The 11258-nt window shown below is 44.8% G+C and overlaps 2 protein-coding genes across 3 annotated transcripts; both read right to left on the reverse strand.

The window, feature by feature from the left end:
* Nucleotides 1–514: 514 nt before the first annotated feature.
* Nucleotides 515–5165, reverse strand: leng9 (leukocyte receptor cluster (LRC) member 9). 2 transcript variants are annotated; one of them, XM_076040867.1, is made up of 7 exons: nt 4821–5165; nt 3888–3981; nt 3558–3652; nt 3113–3442; nt 2762–3002; nt 2380–2476; nt 515–2286 (listed from the first exon to the last, which is right to left on the reverse strand). In XM_076040867.1, the coding sequence occupies exons 1-7, from the start codon at nt 4915–4917 to the stop codon at nt 1594–1596; spliced, it is 1647 nt and encodes a 548-aa protein (XP_075896982.1). In that variant the 5' UTR covers nt 4918–5165; the 3' UTR covers nt 515–1593. The 2 variants fall into 2 exon arrangements, with proteins under 2 accessions (XP_075896982.1, XP_075896983.1); XM_076040868.1 differs by lacking the exons at nt 3558–3652; nt 4821–5165 and having other exon boundaries at nt 3888–3983.
* A 1059-nt stretch (nt 5166–6224) lies between these two features.
* On the reverse strand, nt 6225–10574 carry prpf31 (PRP31 pre-mRNA processing factor 31 homolog (yeast)). Its single transcript, XM_076040870.1, has 14 exons — nt 10415–10574; nt 9501–9716; nt 9343–9403; nt 9171–9254; nt 8992–9089; nt 8617–8723; nt 8352–8521; nt 8082–8239; nt 7918–8007; nt 7602–7729; nt 7433–7505; nt 6774–6902; nt 6592–6690; nt 6225–6501 (listed from the first exon to the last, which is right to left on the reverse strand). Exons 2-14 carry the CDS (start codon nt 9714–9716, stop codon nt 6385–6387), a joined length of 1530 nt encoding a protein of 509 aa, XP_075896985.1. The 5' UTR covers nt 10415–10574; the 3' UTR covers nt 6225–6384.
* Between the last annotated feature and the right edge of the window lie 684 nt (nt 10575–11258).

Below are 11258 nucleotides of genomic sequence, written 5' to 3' on the forward strand. Positions count from 1 at the left end.
GGGGGGACACGCCGTCGGGTCCGCCAGACTCGCTCTGCGGCCACGTCCGCCTCCTCCAACATCCCCTCAGCCAGCAGGATGCGGAATAACTGGCTCAATTTTTAATGTCCTCCACAATCTAGCGGGGGTATCATCCGCCGTCGCAGCAGGAAAAAGTCATTGTTCTCGGCGAAAAGACATCCATGCAATATTCAAAGAGACGCAGCCGAGTTCCGGGCGGCACGACAACCCCAACGTTAAAAATAAATTAATTAATTAATTAAATTAAATTCAGGCCGCAAAGAAAAGGAAATTATTTGCCCGCATCAACAATTTATCCAATTGATTTATAATTTATTTTTTTCAGACATTACGATTTCATGGCAGGTACACATGTCCTGTCTGTGCCATTACAAAGAGTCAGACACAGACAGGCAGTCAGCTCCAGCGTACACACATCATAACAGGAGCAGGACAGTTTCAACAGGGTCTATTCTTGTCTGCTCGTCCAGCAGGAAAACCATCACAAGGCCCATTAAAAGCCTTTACGACTGGTTTTTAATATTCCGAGGACGCCGCTACGGAGAAGTAGCCCAGCAACAGTTCTACATCATTTATGATGCACGCGCTTATAAATTATTCATGCCTCATCATCATCAATAACACTTAAGGTAAACAGCATCGACTTGTCCTTCAAGACGGCGCCAAGAGAGACAGATTATTTTTCTTTCAGCTTCCCTGGATCAACTCGACAATCGCGGGTCGGCAAAACATACAGACACAGTCGATTAAAAATTAAATCATTAAATAGCCATAACGGACAATCATTTTAAGGAGGAAAAATTATTACAAAGTGTTTAACTTAGATGAGGTTTTCATTTGCATGTAAGGCCTTTTACAGTGTGCACTTAAGCTGCTGTTTTTCTGGCCTTAATCGCCACTCAAGTTTTTAAAAAAGTGCATCTTATGCAGCATCAAGACAGGAAACAAGAGAGCAAACACACAGATTTGGTAAAACACACAGAGTAAACTGACTGAAAAGGCTGCGTGCAAAACATCAGAGGCGCATCCCGCCGGTGCAATCTCAAAAAGTGCTACGCGTGCACGTGAAAACATTGCAAGAAAAAAATTTAATAAAAATGGGCAGATGGTTCACCGTCCAAACGAGACAAGGATCCCGAACACACAGGCTGTGTCTCAATTCAGGGTCTGCATCCTTCGAAGGAAGCGTCCTCTGTCGGAAGGAAGCGTCCTCCGAAGAACCCGGCCGAGAAGGAGGAACCCAAACCCGCCTCCCTGGTAACAACTCTGTGAATGAGTCCTGACTTAAATCCAACTGAGACTCTCTGGAGAGACCGGAAGATGGCTGTCCAGTGTCCACCAACATTCACCATCCAACCTGACAGAACTGGAAAGGTTCTGCAAGGTCCAGGTGTGAAAAACTTGTTGGATCCCAAGAAGACTCATGGCTGTATTTTGTCAAAAAAGGTGTTTCTACTCAACACTGAGCAAAGTGTTAGTGTTTATTATGTAATAAATCAGCAAAAAAGTCTTGAAAAAAAAAATTCTTGAAAAAAGAAAAAAAAAAGAGAAACCGTTGCACTCCCCTCCTGATCACCGGAGGGTCACCATGCACACAGTGTCGTAAAAGCCGTCGTCTTGCGGCGCCCCCATGGCGCACAGGAGCAGCGTGTTCACCGGCAGGCGGCCGAAGCTCAAGCCCTTGCCCACCTTCAGGCTGGCCACGCCCTCAAACAGCCGGCCCTCCCCCGCCTCCTCCCCCTCCTTCCCCCTGGGGCCGTCCATGGCGGCCAGCGTCAGGTGGTAGCGCGTGTTGTAGGAGTCGCGGTGCAGCCAGCCCTGCTGCCGGTAGGCCTCCTGCAGGCCGCTGATGAGCTGCTGCAGGGGCGTCTGCGGATGGGGGCTCAGGTAGAGCACACGGCCCCCGAAGTGCTTCAACTTCACGGGGAAGGTCACCGCCACGGGGGGGTTGTGGTCGAAGCGGGCGAACTGCCGGAGGATCTCGGCGGCGGCGGCCACCTCGGCCGGGCCGGCCAGCACCAGCAGGCAGAGGGTGATGTGGAGGCGGGACGAGACCTTCCAGTAGGGGGCGCTGGAGGGCAGCAGGGAGGTGAGCTCCTGCTGCAGCTGCTGGAAGCTAGAGAGGATGGCGGGTGTGTTGGCCCGGAAGGTGATGAAGTGCGTGGGTCGCTTCCTGGGGGGCCGGCCGCCGCGCTTTGCACCCTCCCGCTCCCCTGTCTCCTCCTCCTCCTCCTGCTGGCTCACGTTCAGAGCGCCGAGATCACTCTGAGGGAGATGAAGATCCACACAGTGTCAGGAAAATAAACTGAAATAGCAAAAAAGCAGATTTTTTTTTATTTTGGAATGAGCGGCACCCACCGACAGATCACCGTCCTGCTCTTCTCGCAAGTCTGATGAATTCTCTTCGCCGGCCTCTTCTTCTACGTCTTCTTCCTCATCCGCTGAAACTTCAAGTCTGAAATGGAAACAGACGAGCAACTTGGCATTAGAGACTCTCTTGTAGCACATTCAGTGAGTGCATGTAAGATGAGGGTGGCGGCCGAAGCTTCCAGTGACTGAAATCCAGATTTGTGGGCTGTGGTTGTGATGTCAAAACAGGCGGAAACACTGCTCACACATCTTCAGGAGTTGTAAATAACTTATCTTTTACATTTTACAATGGATTTTTGGAATAAATCCTCAGAATGTGAAATGCTCATTTGTAAATCAAATATCTGTCAGCGGGTGTCATTCATCGCACCTCACTGCTGCCTCCTCTGCTGCACCACGTGCTTCCTCAACTTCCAGATGAGTGTTTTCTCTGCACTTCCCAGCAGGCTGTGTTGAGTCTGGGCTGTGAGTATTCAACTCCCTTGGCTGCTTCTCCTCCTCCTCCACAGGTGTGCTCTCGGTATGAGCGCACTTCACTTGCCCTTCCTGCCCGCAGACAGCAGGTGGCTGTTCCTCCATGTTGTTCCCATCTTCCTGTTGCTCCTGGACATCTGTGTGGAGGGTTTGTTTTTACCCATGAAAGATAAATCATTTTATTTTGCAATCTTACATGTACATACAATGTATTTTTGGGGAAGCCATAGGGCGTTTCCTTTCCTACCCTTTACTTCCTCCTCCCCTCCAAAAGGGGGAGCCAGAGATTGACCGGTGGAGCCGAACACCATGTCCGTCCTGGTGTGGCGGTCCCAGAGGCGGCGCCCTCTGTAGGTGAAGTACTGGATCCTGTGCCTGGGGAGGGCCAGCTCAGTGGTGTAGTCACAGTCGCAGGGGTCGGTGTCCCAGTTGAAATCGTCGAAGGGACGCTCCAGCACGCCGAGGAAGCGGTCCACATAGCCGACAACAAACTCCGAAGAATCCACCACGGAGTCCCACAGGATCCGGGAGATGACGTCATCAGCAGTGCGCATGCGAGGCTTTTTTTGACTCTCTTCTGTGTAAATGATGCAAGTTGGCGGTATAACAGATGGATGTGCTGGCTTCTTGAAAGTACTCTCAGAAATAAACAGGAATATAAAATGTGCGAGACACATAAATTCCATTGAAACCTTCTGCCTCCTGTTTTGCTCCTTTGTTCACTTTCTTCTGGTTCACTTTTTTCCCATCAGGGCAGACAGCCTGCGAGACACCTTTTGATGGGCCACTGACAGTGAAACAAAATTGAAAAGGGGAAAAAATCAAATAAAGGAAAACATAGTTGGTCTTGACATAAGGTGACTGGAACCTACGTTTGATTCACAAAACATAACTGTAATTCATATACACTCTACACTGACTTTAAGAAGATACTCATAAAGAACTGCCATAAAATAAACAAGAAAATCAAAAGAGGGAATTGAAAGTTAAACAAAAAACGAAACAAGAAAAACTAAACACACCTGTGAGAAAAGCGACATTTGTGACCGAAGTGGCATTTTCCTTTCAGGAAAAACTGGCACACACTCCCTCCATCCTCCTGAGCTTGAGCTGATTCTAAGAGGAAGACAGAAAAAGAACAAATGTGTAATCGCACACGTTTTCAAAGGCTGTGTCATTGAAGTAGACACCTTGTAAACACGACAATGAACGTTTAAGTAACGACTCAAAATGGATTCAATATTTTGCCAATGATGCTGCACTCATGATGGGTGGATGTGGTGACAGCAGGAAGGATCATTAATGAGAGGAATGCACCAGTGAGAAGAAGAAGAAGAAAAACTTAGCAGGTGGCAATGACTCGACCCAGAACACATACAGTGAATGTCAGCCAAGTAATTCATACATGGTTGCCGGTAAACTCAGACACATGGGGATTAGCTTGAGTTGAAATGTTTCTTCCTGATAAGAGAACAGATTTTTACTCATGGACCACATCCAAAAAAATTATCTGGACTATGGCATGCTGACTTATTGCTGGCAGAATGGAGGGTTGCCTGGGAAAATAGGAACACAATCATTGAAGTTCCTGCAGGCATCTGAACTTTAGAGAAAATGACTCGTCGGCCGTGGCTTTTGACTCACTTCCTGACACCTTTTACAGGAAACACCCTGGGCATTAATTTTACAGTGGCCAAACATTTCCACGCTGGACTGGATAATTCACATTCATGAGGCCTATCAATAACAGTGGGAGGGGCTGCATTCATATATTCATTATAAACAATATTTATATCCGTTTGCCTACAAAGTACATAGTTAAGGAACTCCTAACTCCAAACATGCTGTCAAATATGACACATATTGAGTTGCCTGACCGTTTATGTTGTATCGTCGTTACTAATTGATCCGTTTAAAAAAAAAAAAAAAAAAAAAAAAGCTTACTGTCTATTTACCTGTGCTGTTCCCTGTGCTTCCCAAGTGAGGCACAGCTGGGACTTCAGACTCTGAACTGAATGCTTCTGTTTTCCCGTCAACGTGTTCTGACGCCATGGTCGAATCTGCCAAACACTGAACGAGGTCTTCTGTTCCTGTTAATAATGACTCTTAGAACGTTAATAATCTTTAAAATAGTCTCCTGTGACACCGGTGTTACGGCGTCCACTCCAACAGTGTGTCAAGATGACGCTGCAAGCGCTCATAAAACAGGAAAAACTTCCCCAGCAACGCCAATTTAGTAAATGCGGAAGTGTTCGGACAGCATGCTCTGGGCGTTTTAAAAACAATTATAATAATACAAACTAATATATAAAACATATAGGTATATATTGATTGCCATTTAAAAAAAAATAAAAAAATCACATAAAATGTGCGGCTATTATCGACACAAAATAACTATTATTTTTGAGGGTGCGTAGGTTTTTACGTCATCACTCTTTGACCCCGATTTGTTGTTCAATGTGGAATTGTGGGTAATGTAGTTCTCACGCGGAGAGAAAGCCCTATTTGTGGGAACATTAAACGACGCCTGGAACTTGCGAATAATACTGTCCCGTAGTTTGTTACCCACTAGTAGAGTTACCGTATTTCTGAGTTGTCTTGAACGTAAATTTATTTTCGACTCAAACTCACGTTCATTTCTATAGAGTTTGCGTACAAAACTGTAATCTACGTGGCTGCAGGCAATACCATTGCCCAACCCATTTACAACAACTGCGTACTGGCTGTGTAGGTTCCGTAGAGTAGGCTAGGACTCAGGATCGCCCGTTCGTTTCAGATTTATTTACACAATTCCTTTGTTAAAAAAAAAACAAACAAAAAAAACATCCATCCTGCACTTTATTGATTACTGTGTGAAACTATGTCCAACTAAAAGATTTCAATACCATTTAAACTTTACCCTTATTTCTGTTCTGAAGTAGTGATCTCCCACTACTGGCGAGCCACGGCCTGTGATGGTCATGACCCCGACCACTGCAGGAGGCGTCCTTTATTTTTTGAATGAAAGTTGACAACACTACCCACCAGTTTGTTGACAAATTGCACTAAACTCTTATGTTGGAACCAGCAAGTGCCATGTGTCACTTTGGCTCAAGTGCGTGACTCTGCATCTCATGGTACTGTCTCATTGTTAGTCAGCAGCTGCATGGACGAAAAAGAGCCGAAAACCAAAAACCCAAGACAGCCTAATGATTTTCAACCCGTGTCATTTTCTGCATCCTACCTGATCATGCTCTCGTAATACCAATTACATAGTGTTCAAGGAACTACTTCTCGCTGATCAGAAACATGAAGTAGCGATAATGTACCAGTTGTAATAGCGTGTCTGTTTTCCTACAGAGTACAAAGGTAAGGAACAATTTCTGTGGCATAATACATCAGTCTTTATTAAAATGGCAAAAAAAATAAAATTCATGAACGTAAAAGCAAAAAGTGGCCAAAGACAATTAGACAAAACTCAAACTAGTCCACCGCTCCAGTGTCCATATACACAATCATGATCTTTGTATGCGACTGAGATCACATCTTTGTCGTTTCCTTCTTGACTTTGAGGAACTCTGCCATGTTTGAGAAGTACTTCTGGTTGGCTTCAGCCACCTTCTTCTCTGCAGCCTGTGGGTTCACGATCTCCAGCCCCTACAAACATCAGCACATCAGTTAGAACCAGAACCAGCAGTAGATGTTCAGTGGAAGGTTGTTCAGTTGTGTATTTTGTTTTGCTCTGACCTGCAGTGGAGTGAAGGCCACGCTGGAGCTGGTTCCTGAGGAGCGGTCTCTGACCGTGGACTTGCCTCCGTACGTCATGCTCTGTTTCTGCAGCGTTCTCTGTTGTGTGCAACCAAATGGTACAGAGACTTGAGAGGCTGAAAAACACAACAACTAACAGTTCGTGCAAGGATGGAGCTTACCTGCAGGGATTTGGAGATTCTGGCCTTGGTGGCCTCGTTGACCTGCGCCTGCCTCACGCGTCCACTGCCGCTCTTTCCCAACTGACCCAGACTGAAGCCCAGATCCTCCTGATACGCATCGTCTTCAATCTGCAGCAGCACAACCCGGGAGTAGACCACATTATTATTTATCCCAAATGCAAAAAGTTAAATCTCAACATTTTATATGATTATTACATCATCAGTATTACATTACTATGTCATGCACATGTATTTTTTTTTCTCAATGTTCTAGTTTGTCCAGGTCCAGGTGACTTGATAATATGTCTGTGAAGATGCTTTTCATTTTATGTCCAAGTGGCTTCACCACTTTGTATTTGCCTGACTGGAGCTACGACGCATTTAGCTCTGTCAGATTTACTTCTGGAGGATTCGAGGACAGGTGGAGTCCTTAAGCTCCTCTCCAGCTGTTCCTTCCAAGTGTTTTGGGTGTGGTGACACGCACTGTACTGCTGTAATGTACTGATGTTATCAGAGGGTGGGTTAGATCAGTGTTTCTACTAAACACTGCAGTGTAGCAGGTGGTTGATGGTATTCAGTCTAACAGTTTGGCAGTTTACTGTGTGACTTTTGTGTGTGACTGGTTGAGTTGTGGTAGTGTTGTATGCTTCCAGACTCACCTCAGCAAAGGTCATTCTGTTGGCATGTTTTCTGATCTCCGTCAGGCCCAGGCGCTCCTTCATCTTTCGATACCTTTAGGGAAATAGAAGATTAACTTAACTGGAGCTGTTCCATTCCTTGGCACCATAGTTATTTTTCCTTCAAATCTGTGAGTGGTCAAGGTGGTACCTTCTTCCACCTCTCTTCTTCCTCTGTCCATCCAGCGGGGCCGGCAGCGGTTTGACTTGTTTCACTGGTGGTGGTTCTTGCCACTTGTCGAATTTCCTCTCAATTTCTTCTTTCAAGTCGTAGCCGACCTGACAAGCAAAACAAATAATGCTGAAGTCAGAAATGGCCTGAATCTCTACAGCTGCTGAGCACAAGCTAAACAAATAGTTAAATAAATGTAACATAAATGTCGAGGAAATATTAGCGGGAAAAAAAATTGCATTGGTTTTTAATCAAAGTTTGACGTTATTGTGTCGCTGCTTGATTCAACAGCCACCTTGCCAACGGGACTTTCATGGAAACTGTCGACACGGCTGGCCAGCGTGCACTTTGCAGCCACCAGACGGGCTGCCTTCCTCCTCAAATCCTAGAGACAAGAGAAAAGATTGGTTTCGACCACAATGTCGCACTACACACAGTGCATTCAGCATTTTAACTCACAGGTGGAAGCGACTGCACAACGTCACAGTGATAGATAAAGCCCGTGTGAGGCAGCAGAGAGGTGCTGCTGAAGCCAGACAGGGTTCTCCTCTGAGCCCCCAGCAGCATCAGGTTACAGGCCGGCATCTTTGAGAGATTGGTCAGGCCACCAGCAATACCTGCAAACCGCAGTGAGAAGGGAAAACAGTGATAAAAGGGCCAAATCTATCTATTTGTGATTGTACTGTTTAAAAAGAAAATGTTTAATTTTAACCTCTTTGCATTTCTTACCCATGATTTTCGCTGCTGTTGACGCTCCAACGATGATGGAGAGATTTGGGGCAATGAAGGACATCCTGGACTCGACATATTCATATATCCTGTGTTTGGACTGGTTCAACTCCAGAGCCATGTCGCAGGCCTCCTCCAGTTGCTTCAGCTCTTCTTCAGTCAACATGGACCTTAAGGTGATAGATTTGCATGCAGTCAACACACTGTGCATAATATTCAATAGGATACGAGTCGAGAGAGGCTGGACCACAGTTTGAATTCTTACCCTTGCGTGGTGGATGCTGTGACACTGACGACCATGATGGTGGCGTTAGTGAGAATCTGCTGCAGAGTTTCATTGTTCTTGCATTTCTCCAGATTGTTTCCCAATTCCTGAACAGAAATCGCAGACAAGACAAATTTGGTGTTTAACCCTCATGCCCAAAAGAAGTGATTTTGAGTATATGACAGCAGACAGACTGGCTAGACATCAGTACTCTAATTATGGGGCTGGAACAATCCAAATACTTTAAATCATAAACTGGATTTATTCTTAGTGATACTGTATGGATGTAAACAAATCAAATGAGCTGCAAACCAATAAGCTTAATATCGTCATGATAGTACCTTGTTCGAAAGATATTGAAATTTTATATCCCACCTTGACGGCCCGGATGTAATCGAGAGAATCCGGCACCAGGGACTCGAGTTCCGGAAACCTTTTGGAGTACTTGTCTCGTGTAAACTTGTGAATTATATCTGAAAACAGACAGTGAAGTCAGGAAAATCTATTACAGCAAAGGACACCCTCAAAAGTACAAATGTGACAAGGCAACTTACTGAGCTCATTGTCAATCTCTACTGTGAGATTATTGGCTACTACAATCAGCCTGTATTCTGGGTCAGCTTCAACTGGACCAGAGACTAGAAGAAAACAAACACAGAATAAAGAAATTTACTGAAAGTCTTTGGGAAAAAAAACAAAAGGGGAAAAAATACAAGTCAAACTCACCCTCTGAATTCTTGCGTTGTTTTCCGATATATAAAGATATTTTGTCCATAATCTCTGAAAACTGAGATAGAATAAAAAAGACGAATAAACAAATCATACAGGCTTAACCAGAAGTGAAGAGGCACTCTGAAAATCTGCGCTCGGACAGGAGGACTCACTTGTTTACTATTGCGGAGCTTGGCAATGGACCTAACACTTTCGGTTTTACTGTAGTCCACCTCCATCTCCTCAGGGATATCTTCCAGACCTCCATCTGCCCTTCCATGAGATGCTTCTCCATCGCTGTCTCCTTCGTCCTCTTCCGGATAGAGCCCGTCCTCTCCCTCGTCTCCAGCCTCCTCCAGATCCGCCAACAGCTCGTCTGCCAGAGACATCTGCAAAAAGCAAGCCCGCTGTTACTGGGCATTTGAAAAGACTGCCTGAGAGCTTCCATCCATCATGTGACTTAGCGGCTCTAAATCCACATAAGATGATACTTTGCCTTTCTCTTAAATTGTTTTATTTTGATAGTTTTAAGGAATTTAGATCCTTGAAATGGATCTAAATGAATTCATGACGTTTGATTGAGGACTCAGAAAAACTAAAATCACATGCAACAGATGCCATTGCTCAACACACAAATCAAGCAGACAGGGGCTATGATCCAGAGAAATATATTTTTACAGTTTACAGTAAATCAACTAGAGGTAATGATTAAAAATGGATCATCTACATGTGACTTATATCTTAAAAAAAAAAAAAAAAAACGACCACCCATTCTCTCTCATTCAAAACATGGCTTAGAAAATATTATCCTACTACGTTACTACGTTTAGTTACGTATTAAAAAAAATAAAATCATAATAATGATACATCGAAACAAAGATACGGTGATGTTCTTATGCCACTGTAGAGCAGAACAAATTTGGGGAATGGAAAATTCGCTTATCGAGCTACATCAGAACAAACGTGCAATGTTTAACTTGAATTAACTCTCCGGGCTTGAGCTCACTGGCTAGCATTAGCATACGTTGTCCACACGTAACACACTGTGTTTTTCTTCCGAGAAGCTTTTAAAACAGCGCGAACTTACTTCTGATGCCCGCTTGCAGCAGCCTCGAACAATGAAATACTTTCAAATTTGAGCGGTATCTCTGTGAGGCTCTTAATAGGATTTCTTTTTGCCTAGCAGCAGTGTTTTAACAGAAAGCGTCCACTGCTGTATACTCCGTCGCCTTCTTAACACGTAGGATCTCTGCAAGGCATTCTGGGAAGTGGGGTGAAACGCAAGTATTGTATTGTTGTTGCTCTTTTTAAACGAACACGCCTTCGTTTGGCCGATTGGCCAGTACCTATTGCCTCCATTAAAATTCGTCGACGGAATTGTTTGTTGTCGAAATGTATTATTTATCATTTTATTATTTAAAAGTCTTAAACGCTGCCAACGCTATAGTGCAGTTCTCCTCCACACCACTAGTCACGCTGTGCGCACACCGGCAACTCCTTTATGTTGTAGGTTGAGAAGTTTTTTGTCCTCTCCTCTCCTTCCCCGCGGTCTGGACTTGAAAATGACCTGGGAGGGAGGCGATGTCGCAGTCTGCTCACTAGAGACGGATACACTGCGTGAGAAGGTTGAAGTTGGTACACACAGGGCAAGGTGAAACACTGCGCTTGATTAAAAAGCATTCACCCGGTTTGTGTGACAGCTGTGCAACAGAGGAATCAGTGGAGCATTCTGTCATTCTGGGTTTTTGCAAATATTCAGGAGAGAAGGGAAAGCGTGGAGTCTATTCACTATCAGATTAGACAAATTATTTCAGTTGACAAACGCCACTGCAAAATTAAATTAAGGAAACACTTTATCACAGTAGGTGGCGGTAGTGTAACATAAGGCTGGTTGCCACTCGCCAGAAGTCGAATTCCGCATTTAAAGCATG

This window comes from Nelusetta ayraudi, unplaced genomic scaffold (genome assembly GCF_046127955.1).
Source record: "Nelusetta ayraudi isolate G7.1 ecotype Tasmania unplaced genomic scaffold, CSIRO-AGI_Nayr_v1 ptg000063l, whole genome shotgun sequence".
Lineage (NCBI taxonomy): Eukaryota > Metazoa > Chordata > Actinopteri > Tetraodontiformes > Monacanthidae > Nelusetta > Nelusetta ayraudi.

Coding starts and splice junctions, on each gene's coding strand:
- leng9 (XM_076040867.1), bottom strand. CDS start 4,917: ATGGCGTCAGAACACGTTGACGGGAAAACAGAAGCATTCAGTTCAGAG. Junction 3,653..3,887: donor AAATGTCGCTTTTCTCACAG/GTGTGTTTAGTT, acceptor TTTCACTGTCAG/TGGCCCATCAAAAGGTGTCT. Junction 2,477..2,761: donor GCAGAGGAGGCAGCAGTGAG/GTGCGATGAATG, acceptor TTTCCATTTCAG/ACTTGAAGTTTCAGCGGATG.
- prpf31 (XM_076040870.1), bottom strand. CDS start 9,716: ATGTCTCTGGCAGACGAGCTGTTGGCGGATCTGGAGGAGGCTGGAGAC. Junction 9,255..9,342: donor ACAACGCAAGAATTCAGAGG/GTGAGTTTGACT, acceptor GTTTTCTTCTAG/TCTCTGGTCCAGTTGAAGCT. Junction 6,691..6,773: donor GAATCTCCAAATCCCTGCAG/GTAAGCTCCATC, acceptor TGCACACAACAG/AGAACGCTGCAGAAACAGAG.